This window comes from Amborella trichopoda, chromosome 13 (genome assembly GCF_054954075.1).
Source record: "Amborella trichopoda isolate Santa Cruz 75 chromosome 13, AtrichopodaSantaCruz75HAP2 v2.0, whole genome shotgun sequence".
Taxonomy (NCBI): Eukaryota; Viridiplantae; Streptophyta; class Magnoliopsida; order Amborellales; family Amborellaceae; genus Amborella; species Amborella trichopoda.
The window spans coordinates 3,691,891-3,708,281 of NC_142348.1; the positions used below are offsets into that span (position 1 = coordinate 3,691,891).

The 16,391-nt window shown below is 35.1% G+C and overlaps 1 protein-coding gene and 1 pseudogene across 5 annotated transcripts; one reads left to right on the forward strand and one right to left on the reverse strand.

The window, feature by feature from the left end:
• Positions 1-3,664: 3,664 nt before the first annotated feature.
• On the forward strand, positions 3,665-11,988 carry LOC18428852 (Formyl transferase). 4 transcript variants are annotated; one of them, XM_088856292.1, is made up of 9 exons: positions 3,665-3,963; positions 4,154-4,303; positions 5,179-5,291; positions 7,154-7,372; positions 8,399-8,472; positions 9,064-9,223; positions 9,902-10,000; positions 10,392-10,478; positions 11,656-11,988. In XM_088856292.1, exons 4-9 carry the CDS (start codon positions 7,262-7,264, stop codon positions 11,800-11,802), a joined length of 678 nt encoding a protein of 225 aa, XP_088712418.1. In that variant the 5' UTR covers positions 3,665-3,963; positions 4,154-4,303; positions 5,179-5,291; positions 7,154-7,261; the 3' UTR covers positions 11,803-11,988. The 4 variants fall into 4 exon arrangements, with proteins under 4 accessions (XP_088712418.1, XP_020519652.1, XP_088712417.1 ...); XM_020663993.2 differs by having other exon boundaries at positions 7,222-7,372; XM_088856291.1 differs by lacking the exon at positions 3,665-3,963 and having other exon boundaries at positions 3,996-4,303.
• Positions 11,989-12,095: 107 nt separating this feature from the next.
• LOC18428850 (putative aquaporin TIP-type) lies at positions 12,096-14,832 on the reverse strand (annotated as a pseudogene). Its single transcript, XR_016048036.1, has 3 exons — positions 14,603-14,832; positions 13,601-13,851; positions 12,096-12,718 (listed from the first exon to the last, which is right to left on the reverse strand). The product of XR_016048036.1 is annotated as a putative aquaporin TIP-type (transcript).
• Positions 14,833-16,391: the final 1,559 nt, after the last annotated feature.

Here is a 16,391-nt window from a genome sequence, read left to right on the forward strand (position 1 = left end):
ATTTTGTGTTTTGTGTCTTGTAAATAACACTCTTATAAAAAAAAAGCGGGTAGAATTACCGTAATACTTTAAAAGGTTCAAACCAAAGCATATATTGGGTTACCTTTTTAAAAAAAGCTATGTTCTCATGGGAGCACGATGTGGAACTACTCCCTCACTCAAAAACACTTATTTAAGCATGTTTTCGTTCTAAAATTTTGAGAACCATATAAAAATTAAGTAGAGATTATATCCTAAAAAATTGATATTTGAAAAATTACAACTAGCGTGGATTTTTGTCGAGAGAGTAAATAAATAGTAGGCTCAACAGAGTAAAAAATCTTTCGTGTTGAATTGGGCAATATTATTGTACTTAAATTACCGCAATACTACTTTAAAGTATTGCAGCATTTTAATTACCGAAATACTTTATGTTATTATGGTAATTAAAGTATCGTAATAGATGTTTATGTTATTACGGTACTAGAAGTACCATAATTCTATCTCTAATTACAACGGTATTTTAATTACCATAGTGGTCGCAATGCATTATGGTAGAAAGACTACTGTTAAGGGTATTTTCGTTCAAAAAATACTGAAAATTGGAAAATAAATGGTGTGGGCAAGATTTTGGGAAGTTAGGGGTTTTTATTTTTACGATTTTCTTAAAATTAAGGTATATTAACGATAATCTCCCTATACTTTTCCTTATATTTTAGGCAGCGTTTTAAAAAACGCCGAGTCGAACCGGACTCGCCCGGTTCGACTCAAAAATCGTGAAAGGGGATCGGATCGCCTAAAAAATCGGAAATCGTCCGGTTCTAGAGAGAACCGGACGATTCTGTACAGTGAATCGCCGATTCACTGTATGGAATCGGCGAGTCCGAACAGTGAATCGGCGAGTCCGTACTGAATATCTTTTTTTTTTTTTTTTTTTTTTTTTTTTTTTTTTTTTTTTTTTTTTTGGTAATCCATGATAGATTTTTTTGTAATACTTGATCGATTTTTTTATAATCCATGATCGAATTGTTTTTGTTTTTTTGTAATCCATGATCAAATTTTTTGGTTTTTTGTAACCCATAATAGAATTTTTTGTAATCCATGATCGAAATGTTTGTTTTCTTTTCTTGTAATCCATGATCGATTTTTTTGTTTTTTTTGTTTTTTTGTAACCCATGATAGAATTTTTTGTAATCCATGATCGAATGTTTTGTAATACATGATCGAAATGTTTGTTTTTTTTTTGTAATCCATGATCGAAATGTTTGTTTTTTTTTTTGTAATCCATGATTGAATTTTTTGTTTTTTGCTTTTTTTGTAACCCATGATAGAGTTTTTTGTAATCCATGATTGAATTTTTTGTAATCCATGATCGAACTGTTTTTTTCTTTTTTTGTAATCCACGATTGAATTTTTTGTTTTTTTCTATTTGTTTTTTTTTGTTTGTTTTTTTTTGTAATCCATGATCAAATTTTATGTAATCCATGATCGAATTTTATGTAATCCATGATCGAATTTTATGTAATCCATGATCGAATTTTATGTAATCCATGATCGAATTTTATGTAATCCATGATTGAATTTTTTGAAAATTTGTGATTTTTTTTTTTTAATCCATGATCGAATTTTTTTTTGTAATCCATGATAGAATTTTTTGAAAATTTGTGAATTTTTTTTTAATCCATGATCGATTTTTTTGAAAATTTGTTTTTTTTTTTTTTAATCCATATTATTCAAAGAGAAAATAAGAGAGATGATGATTCTGAGGCCACCCTATCCCAGCCATATTATTCACATATCGAGTCCCAACAGCAACAGTGTAGGGATGAACACGAAATACTGTAAATTAAATGCTGAATGGCGGTTCATGCAGGGAAAGAACATATCAATATTCGTATATTCATTCCAAAACATGAAAATTCTTAATGGAGTACCCTCATTTTTTATTGAATTCCTAAAAAACAATATTTATAATGAATTTTAATAATTTTTTCGAATTTTTTTTAAGCTTTATTCTGACCGATTTACTCGATTTTCGATCCGGATCGCCGATTCGCCGATCCGGATCGGTTTTTTGGAAGCCCGATCCGGGTCACCGATCCGTTTTTTAAAGCATTGATTTTAGGAATCCTTAAAAGGAAATTGTTTGATAGGGTTGCAACACTGTCAAAATAAGTAAAGCCTCACCTCATAACTCATCAAAATTTGCAATTCTAGTGTTGAAAAACCTTTATACCAATCATCTCGGCTTGAACATTATGGTTGTAAAAAAAAATAAAAATTTAAGTTCTAAAATTAGTGTAAATTGTAACAAATTATCTAGATCATCCATTTCGCACTAAAAAGAAGTAATCATAGTTATGCAAGATCTGTACCATTTTTTCGGAGTTTCATATTTCATTGTTGGTGTCGGAAATTGATTTTAGAGCGATCATAGAGATTTTTGTTGTAAAAAATGTTTAATGAACAAGGATTTTAGGTGAGGCTTTATTTTGTTTTTATAAATCTTAGGATTTATAAAAACTTGCATCATCAGTAATTAAATTTCTCATGTTTTGAAAGGGAAAAGTTTATATAGAGCTTAGGCTCTAAACAATCAAATTATAGCCTACATCAAAATTTTCACTAGAAGAGCTTGTTTTGATGCCCAAATATCATCAAATTGATCATCTCGACATCAAGATGCATGGACATGAGAAAAATGGATTTCAATTTTGGAAATAGTGCATCTTAAATAAAAGTTTAAAGATTTCAAAATAAATAAGGGTGCTGTTTTTATAAGGCCAAGGCTCTAAACAATTAATATAAAGTTCACATTCAAATAGAATATCGAGAAATGTGGTTTCATTATTGAAGTAAAGCACACGTTACAAGATGCACTATTTCCAACACTTGAAATCCATTTTTTTTCTTATATCCATGCATCTTGAGGCCGATATGATCAATTTGAGGATATTTGGGCATCAAAACAACCTCTTCTAGTGAAATTTTTGATATACACTCTATGATTGTTTAGAGCCTCGCACTTATATAACATCGATAATATCGACTTGATCATTGTAGTTGTGAAAAAAATTAGGATTTCAAACTCTAATTGGGTGTGGTTTTTATATAGTTGCAACCTTGAACAATCCAATTAAGGGGCGCCTCCAAATTTTATCATTACATGTAATTTTGGTGTAAAAAAAATTCTTAGGATTATATTAAAATCTATTTTCATCTCTAACAGTAAAAGTTTAAACTCCAAAAATGGTTAAAATCAAGTAGATCTATAAATATACTAAAATCTTGAAAATGGATGGTCTAGAAAATGTGTAGCAAGATGCACTATTTTATGAGACTAAAATTTTTTTTTTCTTTTGTATTCATGTATTTCGATGTCGAGATGATCAAGTAGAGGGTTTTCCAACATTAAAACAAATAGATTATGAGGTGCATCTTTACTTATACATTTTAAGATTGCAACCTCATCTAAACTTTTGCCACTCTAAAAAAACTAGTGTATATTTTAACCCTCTATTTTGCCCTAAAAATAACTGCTCAAAATCCATAAGATCTGTATGATTTTTTAAATTTCAAATTTTATTGTCGTTAAATTGATTTTAGAGAGGATATTTCCGTGGCCTAAAGTTTATTTGGTTTTCGTGGATCCAGGCTTTATAGAAACTTCATCCTTAAAAAAAAAGAAGAACTTATTGTAACACACGTGCAAATGGAGAGCGATCTATCGAAAATTTGTGGAGGAAAACATTACAGAATTGCAATAAAATCTCTCGAAATTTGAGAGAGATATCATGTCCTGCAAATAAGAAGTTCTAGAGAGAGAGATCATGTCCTGCCAATAAGAAGTTGTAGAGGAAGAAGAGATCATGCGCCAATTGCTGATAAAGAGATCAGGCCCGTAAGAATGGATGTGCTTAGAGAGAGAAAGAGAGAGTAGCGCTTAGAGAGAGAGAGAGAGTTTGCTTAGGAAGAGAGAGAGAGGTAATTGTACGCGCATAAATCAACATCACCCACTCAATTCCTTTTTCGTGGTAGTCATGGCCCCTATGGCCACAACATTCTGCTAATTCTCTCTCTCGATAAAATCAGTATTTTTTTATATGGGTTTTTACTCTGAGACACTATATGCATAGATTTTAGAATCTCTCAAAACCAGTTATTTGGTTTTAAGGTTCCATTGCAAATGGCCATGGCCAGAGGAGTGCAAAATCTCCTTCGAAAGAGAGGCATTTACAGGAATTTCCATTCATGGAAGATCTCAGGAAACCAGCAGGAAGTTCCTCCTTGCACCATCGATGGCATTCATGTCTTTAGATGTCCTGTAAGTTCATTTCTTCTCGTTCTTGTAGATTGTATTGCCTATGTTTCTCAATTTGGCTTCATTGGGTTCTCTCTATATCTGATCCTGGAAATATATATATACTAAATTTGGATTCATCTCTCTCCTTGTCTCGTTATTGAATGCCATGCATTTTAATTTTGGTTTTTTTTTTGTCTGTCTGGTTATGGATTCATATACGTTTAATGATTTAAATTTTGGGTTTCTCTGTGTATGCCTGAATGTGCACCTCTTGTGCATTTTATTTATTTAGTTTTTTTATGAACTACTGCATCATTTTAATTTTGGGTTTCTTTCTCTATATGTGTATGCTTTTGCATTTAATTCTGGGTTCTCTCTCTCTCTCTCTCTCTCTCTCTCTCTCTCTCTCTCTCTCTCTCTCTCTCTCTCTCTCTCTCTCTCTCTCTCTCTCTCTCACTCTGTGATTATGGAGTTTTGTGCTTTATTGTGGAGCCCTATACATTCTACCTTTCAATGTAGATTGAACTATGTTTCCTGGAAGCATTCGGACCCTGGCAGAAGTCTGACAATAATTGTCTGAAAAGATTTTATTGGGTCCCTTGCGTGCTTAATAGTCTCGATCATATTTATGTTTAGATTTGTAAGGATAGGAATTTTTGTTATGGATTGGTGGTATCCCTGTTCTTCTTTCTCTAGTATTTGAGTAATATTGCTTGAGTTTTTTTCTTCTCAAGAAGTTCTAAGATCTCTCTCTCATTCATTTTTCTCAATCTATCTCTATTCGTTTCTCTTACCATCGTCTCTCTGTTAGCTCAGCGTAAGTTCTCATTATTGAGAGCGTTTTGGCATGGATATATTCATTTTTTTCTGATGAATTCGTTTACTTATGTATTTAGGACCGATTGGGGATAGTTGCCAAGCTTTCAGATTGCATTGCTTCTCGAGGGGGTAATATACAATGCATTGATGTATTTGTCCCCGCGAAAAAGAATGTCTTCTACTCTCGAAGGTTGGACTCTCACTTTCTCTCTCTCTTTATATATCCCTCTTTCCTGGTATTTTACTCCTGGAGTTTTAGTTTGAACTTTGATTAGTTCGATTCTCATATCTCTTGTTTTGCTCCTTGCCTTGTTGTAATGGATCATGTTTATGTGGGAGACAGATTAAGGGGAGGTCCCCAATATGTTTAACTGAATTAGATTAACAAGGAAGAACTCAATCAGAAATTTGTGATTGCAGCAATGTGTATGTGTTAAGCTTGGTTTGACCATAAAGCAACTAGATTAGTGGTCCAATATGGCAGAGTACCCCAGTCAGGCTTGATGGATAGGAAGTGCTTTATTGGTCTGTAAAGCAACCAGGTCTAACGAGAATATAGTGAAGGACTTTGAAGGTTCACTTCAAGCATTTGTATTGTAGTTTGTGCGTAAATTATATGAGAGTGAGGGAATTCCCCTCCTTTCGTGACTTTAAAGTTTGGCTTTCAAATATAAAGTGTTGACTTTGATGGTCGCTTTACTAATTAAAAATAATAATAATAAGAGTGAGGGAATTCCCCTCCTTTCGTGACTTTAAAGTTTGGCTTTCAAATATAAAGATTAAACTTTGATGGTCGCTTTACTAATTAAAAATAATAATAATAATAATAATAATAATAATAACAATAATAACAATAATAACAATAATAATAATAATAATAATAATAATAATAATAATAATAATAATAATAATAATAATTACAACAACAACAATAACAACAACTTTGATGGTCGCCTTCACAGGTACATGCCCTTTTGATAGGATTTATCATTGATATTCGAAGTTTCAATAAGCCCTTATTTGGAATCCTAACTTCATGCGATTGGATTGACCAAACCTGGTTACAGGCAAATCGAGGTCATTAACTTTTGTAATGGTTTCTTTTGGGAGATCCACCTTCTCATGAAGTTTATATAAGAAGGCTTCTCTTGTAACATTATCGGCGGGCTTCTCTTGTAACATTCTCTTGCAGATAAAGAAACCAGTTTGATTCTTCACAAAAAAAAAAGAAAACAGATTGGACGTAGAGTGAGAAGGGTTAAGTTTGGATGATTTTGTGCCCGTTCTCTGTTATTTATTACTCTATAGCTGATGAGGTTTAAGTTATTGATGTTACTTCTAAAAACGAAAAAAATGAAATCATTATGTTTTTCAAAAAAGAAAAAGAAAAGTATTTCTATGATGGATGTTCTAGTTCTTAAAATAATTGCAAATATGTAATCTGAAGGAGAAATATTATTGATGATGCTTGATGAATTGAAGAATGACCAGGCTCCTTAACTACTAGGCTCCTTAACTACTAGAATTTAGAAGTATAGGAAGACAGACATGACCTCTATATGTCCAAATTTATTATAGTTTTTTAGTTGATACCATCTTTGAGGCTCGTTCACTTATAATTAATGAAATATCAAGGGAAGGAAACATAATTTCGAAAATTGGGTCACTAATAGTCTCTCCACTGGATAATTTGAGACTTTTATACAAAGGGAAGGTATAGTCATATGCCGTAATCTAGTGACAGGAGAATACTCAGTCCATATCATTACAGTCCAATGAAAATGATGGACAGTGCTGCTGAAAGAGTGTGCCCCAATATTGGGCCCATATATTGTTCTGGTGGCTCCAACTCTTACTCAATCATTTAATTTGACAGTTTACTTTTCAATGTACAAATATTCTTCGGTAATGCTTTCTCATGATATTATTGATCATTGAATCTTATTTGTGTTTCCCCCATGAAGACCAATCCGTTAACTAATTTTCTCTATCACCTTATATGGTGGTAGTTTGTACTTTCTAATAACTTTTGGCGATTTGTCTGCTTTTCAGGTTACATTTTTCCTATTACCATTCACTGTGATTTGAAACTAAGAAATAATACTCCTACGGATTGGCAGTGAGTTTGTCTTTGATCCTGCAAGATGGCCACGAGCTTTAATGGATGATGACTTCCGGGGCTTATCCGAAATGTTCAATGCAGAAAAATCCATTGTGCGAGTCCCTGATCAAGACCCAAAATTTAAGATTGCAGTTCTTGCTTCAAAACAGGTATGCTTAGTGGATTCCTCTCTGCATCTTTGGACAAGACCCAAATATGTCTCTCTTGCTACATTACTAAGTGATCTATCACATAATTACCAGGATCACCTACTTTGGTAGGCGATCCCTTCTAGGATCCCGACTTTGTCGCTCCTGGAACGGATCTATCAGGGACCTCAATTTTTAAATTTTGGGATTTCGACCCCCCGCTGATAGGGATCTGATTCCTACGGTTAGGGATCTCAAACTTAAAGACCAAGACAACAACCAAACTGATAATTTTCTTTTTTATAGTCAGTTAGTAGCACAACTATACTTTAGTATAGTTGCATTGCTTACGTACTATAAATAATGAGATCCCTAATTTAAAGAAAATACATAATCCCAGATGATCATACACTTTAAGATTGGTAGGAAGATCCCCAAAAAGTTGGGACCAAGATCATCAAAAGGTTCGAATCTCTATCCCTAACATTTGGGAATCTCGATCCCTAACATGCGCATTGTACGGACAGCATTCTCAACTATAGGGATCTTCTAGCATTTCACTCTCCCTCACTCCTAATCCCGATCCCACTACCGTTCCCGCTCGCAATCTCAACAACTATGATCTATCATAAAGGAAGTTGACTGAGACTTAGTCTAAGGTTAAGCTTACCAAATGCAGGGGATACCCTTATTATTTACAAAGGCTGGTGCAGAATAACTTTAAGGGGCCTTATGTCCATTATCGGGAACTACAGTAAGTACAGTTAACTTTCCACCATCTGTTGTTGAGAATTGGGAGTGGATACCCTGATTGTGTACCAGACTCCATACACACCTGTGTGTGGTATACTTCCCATAATAACAAAATGGTTCCTAGGCTTGTTAGAGAAGAACGAATTTCGTTCTTGTAGCATAGCTTACAAACTAGACATGTTATGTCTGTGCTGGCATCTGAAGTTCATCTCTTACTAATTTTCTTGTGATTTGATAAAAATTAAGCGGCTTAATGGATTGCATGATATTTCTTCTACAATTTTTGTCATGCAGGACCATTGTTTGGCTGAAGTGTTACATGGATGGCAAGATGGAAAACTTCCAGTGGATGTTAATTGTGTGATAAGGTGAGCCATGGATTAAACTTTGAGCAATTTGTGGCCATAAATTTTTTATAATTAAATTTTGAAGATGTCTGCAACTAAACTTTAGCCATAACTTTGTTATTAAATATTAATTCTTTGTCAGAATTCACTCGTGGACCCTGGCCTCGACCTATAGAACCCAAGAGCCTTTTCCTTTTTTGGCTGTGAGATCTTGAACCTTGGCTGAAATTGGCTATATAGTTTTTTAATTGACATTGTTTTATTCTAAATTTTTAGAAGAAATGCAGCTGAAATTTGGTGGGAAATATGTAATTTCTGACTTTTTGTGGAATCTCGCCTGCTTGCCCGTCAAACCCAAAAGAAAACTTAAAGTTTTCAGTATTCAATTGTAAAACTTAAAGTTTTCAGTTTTTATTCTATTGTAGACCCAGATGAGTCTTGGCCAAATTTCAACTCAACAAGTAGAAATTTGAGTTTGTATTTTGGCTCAAAACATTTCCAAAAATCTATCTTTTCGCAGCCTTGTTAGGTGAACTTTCATATGAACAATTCATGATGCTTGAAAATTATGCTTGATTATAGCTTGTAGGTGCTGAACTTATGTTTCTGCAGCAACCATGAGAGAACGCCAAACACCCATGTTATACGATTCCTGGAAAGGAACAGCATCCCTTATTATTGTCTACCTACAACTCCAGGAAACAAAAGGGAAGATGAGATATTGGAGTTAGTTGCAGGTTCCGACTTCCTAGTGCTGGCTAGATACATGCAGGTACTCAAATCTCTCTCTCTCTCTCTCTCTCTCTCTCTCTTCTCTCTCTCTCCCCCCTTCCCCTTGCCCCCAAACAAAAAAAAAAATCCAATGGTTGCCTTTGCTTAGCCTTAACCTTCGGATTGCAACTGGACTTTGTTAGTTTCTTTCTCTTCCATGATTCAAGAGAACAACAAAAGCCAGAAATGTAGCAGTTGATCAATGGATCAACTGTTCATATAATGTAGGCTAAAGTGTTGATTTTGATGAGTAAAGGAGGCTCTTGTCTTGGATACATTAATATGTCGCATTATCCCGTATTAGGAAAAGTGTCCCATAATCCAATGGTGCATGTTATACAGTACTCCAAAGGCGCATCCATTGTTTGCTTCTGATGATCAAGGGAGGATAATAATTGTCCTCTTGTGAATGTGTTGATGGGCCTCAGTGCAGTTAATCTCCTTCATCTATCATCAAAAGCTGATGGTTAATGCCCTTTGGAGAATGCGAACCAAGAACCATATACCATTCTCCAAAGGTCATTAACCACATGCGCTTTTGATTACGATCCATTCATGTTAAATGGTTGGTGATTCCTAGACTATGGAACATACCATTTGGATAGTTCTACTGTTAATTTTTCCGTTTAGGGGTTTGCCTACAAAAAATACTGATTATGACTGTCCAATTTCTTTGCAGATTTTTTCAGGAAGGTTCCTTGAATGCTATGGTAAGGATATCATCAATATACATCATGGTCTTCTCCCTTCATTTAAGGGTGGGAATCCATCCAAACAGGTTCGTTAATCCTGGTTTTCCATTTGGATTGGGATGAGAACTATCATGTTGACACAATTTTGTTGCTGTGAAGGTACACTATAATGTGGTAGATTGTGATTATATCAGAATCCATTGGGGTCATCACTTTCCAATCAAACGATGGATGGTAATGGAAATAGTGCTAGTGGACCCACCAGAACAGGGGCATGATCCCTTGTGGGTCCCACTCTATTTCCATAAATTTCCATTTCATTAGATGCTAATGCCCCAATGGTCTATGGCCATCCTAACTATGTTAGATTTGAATGTTTCCTTGATCACCATATAAAGAAGGAAAAAATTAATTAAATAACAAGAATATGTGTATAAATTTATTTGTTGTGTTGATTTGAAAATTTTGGTTTCCCAGGCCTTTGATGCTGGTGTCAAACTGATTGGTGCAACCAGCCATTTTGTAACAGAAGAGCTTGATGCAGGTCCCATCATTGAACAAATGGTAATCACCTCTTAGGATCTTACCCATTTTCTTTGCTAGGTTTAGAAAACTAGATCAGATTTGATTGTGTAGAACCGGGCTAAGGTCCTTTAGGTACATATAATAACTGGACAAGAGCTTGACATGGGTCCAAACCATGAACCAGCTAGTTCAGGCCGATAGATGGACGGATTTTTTTTCATTATATTGTACGCAATAAAAATTCAAAATGTGTAAGGAATTGAACCGGCTGGTCCAACCAGGAAAAGGAAAGAGAGAAGAAATTTATGAAAGTAATGCAAAAGCTTTTTTGGAATCCAAGTCATTTAAGGGTCCAACTTTACATCCTCCTCAGTCATATTACATGCAAATTCATCTAAATTCATGTTGTCCTGCTACTCCTTTTACTGAGGTTGTTGATCTGTTAACATTTGTTTTAATGCTTTATATTCCACATGATGCTTTATTTTATGTTTTTTAGTAACTTATTTTATAAATATAACAGTAATTTTTATGAATTCTTACATGTCCAATTTTTTTGACGGCCATGCCTGACTCATCTTATTCTTGATCGAGACAAACAGTGTCACTTGTGACCATGTCCATAGAATGCTGTTATAAATGTTCTTCAATCTCATGAAGGAAAGCACAAAATATCAAAATACTAGGAGGAAAAGTAAATTCCAATGCCTGCCCTAAAAAATTGGATTTGGAGGTCCTAAAATGGTGCATATATGATTGATATCCATTGAGATGCACAGTCCATATCAAATATTTAGATAGGACTCTGGATGGAGCCTTTTTATGGCTCCAATTACAATTTCTTTGTAGATCTTGCTATTGGAGGTCAAGAAGATGGATTTGCGACTTGTTTCGATGCTTTCATCTTTTTGATGCATTTTGAAGGGGTGCATGGGGTAATCATGCAGGCAGAGCATGCATAAACGGAACCCATCTTAGAATCACCTTGAAAATGCAAATAGAGAAGAAAAAAACGAAGATAATAAAGGATCAAAGTACCCCTAGATACTCCATAAAGGACTGGGGTTGCCATGAAAATTTTTGGCTTCTTGCCACCTTTCTTCCTTTGGCTGAAGAAAGTATGGTTGAGAGCATTAACTAGGGATTTACAAGAGGGGCTTGTATTTATTCTTTTTCTTGTCGTTAAAAAAAATTTGTTGTGTGTTTGATATTTTAGGTGGAGCGTGTTTCACATCGGGATACTTTGCAGAGCTTTGTGCAGAAATCAGAGAACTTGGAGAAGCAGTGCCTTATGAAGGCAATAAGATCATATTGCGAGCTTCGCGTGCTATGCTACGAAGGCGCAAAGACCGTTGTATTTTGATTTATTTGTTTTCTCTTCATCTGTTTACTATTTTTCATTTATTTAATGAAAAAGAGGCTGTACATGTATTTCGATTTATTTGTTTTCTCTTCATCAGTTTGTGATGTTTCTTTTTGTATAATGAAAAAGAGACTGCAATATGAACATGAAAGCTTCTTTTCTATTCATTGCTGATCTTTTTCGAGTTATTGCTATTGTGCTTTGTGTTTCAGTTTCTGATGCCCTCCTGGCAAAGGGTGGGAATGATATTTGTTGCATGAGAGAGAGAGGGAGAACTCAATTGCAACCCATTCATCTTAAGGGCATCCCTTTAAGGCTTTTTGTTTACATGAACCACAAGAAAGACTTGATAACAAAGACAACAAAGATTTACAGGAGAATTGCAACCCATTCTCTCTCTCGTACTCTCTCTCTCTCTGAGACTGACACAGGAGACTTAACAGAACGGTAATCTCTCTCATTATTTTTCATCACAAAGGCACCAGGTCTTCACTCGAGGCTTCTCTCTTTCTTATCTAAGGATAATTCTCCGAGGCTGGAAGTGGCTCATAGGAGCCAATGAACACATCGCCATACACCAATCCGGCGATTGCGCCACCAATAAGTGGACCCACCCAGTAGACCCAGTGATCAGTGAAGTCTCCGCTGACAACTGCAGGGCCAAAGGAACGTGCTGGGTTCATTGAGCCTCCGCTGAAGGGGCCGGCGGCAAGAATGTTGGCACCGACGATGAAGCCAATGGCGATGGGGGCAATCGTGCCGAGAGATCCCTTCTTGGGATCAACAGCGGTGGCATAGACAGTATATACAAGAGCGAATGTTATGACGATCTCCATTACCACGCTGTTATGACGATCTCCATTACCACGCCCTCAATGGTGCTCATGCTCGAGGCAACAGTGTGGGTTGGGATGGACTGAAAGATTCAATGACAGTGTTAAGAGATATGGGTTGGGATGGACTGAAAGATTCAATGAGAGTATTAGAGAGAGCTTTGAGCTTATTAGTTTGAAGAGTTTGGTAGGCAAGGTCACTGAATTGGTGAGGTTTTAGAATCAATAGAAACTAACCCATTTGTAGCTCCAACCGATTGAGCTAGATTTTTAGAGAATAAAAAAGAAATAACAGTTTAAAAAGTGAAACACTTAAAAAATAAGGGAAAGGTTTCTCTACTTTCCTACAACATAGAAGATATACAATTCCCTCATCCAGCCATCCAGTTTAAATTAAGTGGAACGCCTCAAAGTATTTGTCTGAATATAAAATTTGTTACGTGTTATCTTCTTAATGAGTGCATTTAAAGATAAATATTATTTTTTTTAAAAAAAATATAGTGATTAAAATATCTCTTAAAACTTTTAAAGGTATTTCGGTCATTTTTATTGAGAATATTTTTTTTTATTATTATTATTGCGAGTTTAAGAGAGGAGTGGATGTCCAAAATTTGGTGGCAAAATACTTTTTAGAAAGAAAACAAAAAATAAAATAGGGTAGGGACATGACATTGTGACAGGGGCAATCTTAGCCATCTATTCAAAATGGACAGTTGGAATGTAGTAAGAAAAGTATAGAAAGCTTGTCCAAAAATAATGTTCCGTAATTTTGTTTCTCTAGACTGAATCGGTCAAAAGTAACCCGCTCGACTGGCTAAAGCTGATCGAAACATTGATTTTGATACCGATTCAACAGAATTCGGTTTTTGCTTTGAACCAAACCAACCAAAGGATTGGCCATCTATCCCTTCTTGATGAATAGAGACATAGGGTCTACTAAGCCTCTATACACAATTATTACTTACCAAGCCATTGGTGACAAACTTCAACAAGAGGCAGGCCACAGTTGATCCCAAGAGCTGGAAGATCCAATACATTATCCCTGTGAATATGGTGATGTTTCCGCCAACGGCCAACCCGAGGGTGACAGCTGGATTCACATGTCCACCAGATATGTTTGCAGCCATGGACACAGCCACGAACAGAGCCAAGCCATGGGCCACCGCAATTGCCACCAAGCCAGCCGGGTCGAGAGAGGCATCCGATGTGAGCTTACCTGCGTGCGCCAAAAAAAAAAAAGTTGGCTCGGATTAAGATGTGGTCAAGAGAAGTGAAGCTAGTGACAGTCATCTCATATCCCGTATAAATGTTATATGACACTCGTGTCTGACACTTCCGTAATTTTGTTTTTAGCAGTATTTTTTTCTCAAGTATTTCTTTCTCAAATCTCACTACAATGTTAATTTAATTTGATATGTTAATGGTGGGAATGGAGAGTATGATGTTATGTGGTTTTTAGGATATTTCAATGGTGCAAATGGAGGGTGGGATGTTTTGTTGATGCATTCACCCCTTGAACCACCAATTCCCGATCACCCCATTCCCACGACAAGACCTTATATTGAGGTATTCGCCTTCCTAACTACTTATGCCTCATCCCCATTCCCGTTATTAATGTCATTTCAAATACTTATTCTCACATGTTTAAACAATATAAACATCACATGTAAAATCAGTATAACATTGTTATTTTTAACACTCGAATTCATGTCAGATGCTTAATATATATACCCATATCCATATAACATAATATGCATCACAAGATAATCAAAGTGGAGAGAATATGAAATGGAGAGAGAGAGATTTCCTATATGAAATGGCCGGAGAGAGAGATATATACTTTATGAAATGAGCAGAGAGAGAAAGAGACTTACTATATGAAATGGGTGAGAAATAGGGACTCATGGTATGAAATGAGAGAGGAGGGGGGGGGGGGGGGGGGAGAGAGAGAGAGAGAGAGAGCTTACTATATGAAATGGCTGATCCAACACCTGCAAAGACAAAGAGCAGGGTAGATATGAACTCGGCTAAGTAGGCCTTGAAGGAGTTGAGGCTAAAGGACTCCCCCAAGCTTCCAAGGGCTAGCTTAGCCATTCACCAACTAAGCTTACTTTGATGGTGTCAAGTCTTCACAAGTTAGAGAGAGAAAGAGATAGAGGATTTGTAGAGTGGGAGAACTCCTCAATTGTATGGTGTAGAGAGAGAAGGCCTCCTGTACTTATATAAACACTGGTATGTGTGCACCTAGTTTTGGAGGGCAAAGCCGGCACCGACCATGTCCCATCACTTGGAGCAAAGAAAATGAAAAAAGGAATGTACGAGATTGACACTAGCGCTACAAAATTATTTTAACAATTTTAATTTTTCTTAAGAACATGGTTTACTATTTACAAAGAAAAATTACATTGATTATACCTATACTAAGAGAATATCTTTCATGAAGATGATTTGGAAGTATGGCAAACTTATTATATGCTCTCTCTCTCTCTCTCTCTCTCTCTCTCTCTCTCAAAGACAGATTTATTAGGGAGCAGGCAAGGTCTATTTCTATGGGACTATAATGTATGTTTACGCCTTCAGGCAAAAAAGTTACTGTAGAGGAATTTTTCAATTTTTAATTTTAGTAGTCTTATTTAGATTTACAAGATGAATATTTTTGAAAAAAAAAAGGAATTTTTTTTTTAGTTGTTAAACACCAGTCCAAGAATTGGACTGTCTCTATTTAATCTTGAGATATTATTTTTTTTAAGTGCATGGAGGGTGTAATTATCTTTTCTTGACACTAATCTACGGGTTGAAGAGGTTACATGCCCAAAAATTAAGGTCCTAAAATTAAACTTAGAGGGGGTTTTATTCGAGGGAGTAAAGAGATAGTATACTCCCACAGGAGTATAATATCTTTTGGCCTACTCAAAATACATGGCATACTTTTATTAATAAATGGATTAAAAGCTACTTTTAAATTTCTTCTAATCAATGAATTTATATATCATCAGTGATTAGAAAGGATTATGATTGGCTGCCGACCAACCGTCCCCATGTTAATTAACACACATTATGAGCGCTAAAACAATCCCTCAATTACTCAAATGATTGGTGGGCCACAAGGATAATTACTAAGGTATATTCTTTGTGGGCAAGTACTCAGTGAGCTGTCTTACTCATGACTTTTAAGGGATTCAAACCCTAGACTGCCTACATAATTCCTTTAACATTTGTTTTTAAAAAAATAAAAAATAAAAATAGACATTCCATGACAATCTTTTTATATTTTAGAAAAGTGTAAAAGTATACAAATAAACAATTTATTTTTAATATAAGGAGGTCGGAATCATTTTTGTCAATTAGATTTCAAAACAAGCAATTTGTGAGTGTCATTTATTAGACCCAAAATTCAAAAAATATTTTTTCAAAATTTGTAACACAACCCAAACCATCTAATGGTTAGCAACAATAGTGACCTCTTTATATAGTAAAGTTAAATAGTCTCACAGTATACAACCTCTTTTATTTGTGTGTAAAACTATGCATTTGGAGTTCCAAAAATAGTACAAATATGATGGTCTTGAATAATTAAAATATAAATGGTGAAAAAACTATGAATTAGATTGCTTTGGGGGGTTCAAAATTTATTTTTTCTCATATTCATGATGGTGGTAGTCAAGATTATAGGCTTGCAAAATTTTATATACAAGTTCAATCTCGAAATTATATAACACCCAGTAGCAATCCTCGGCACTTGAATTTGCTAAAAAA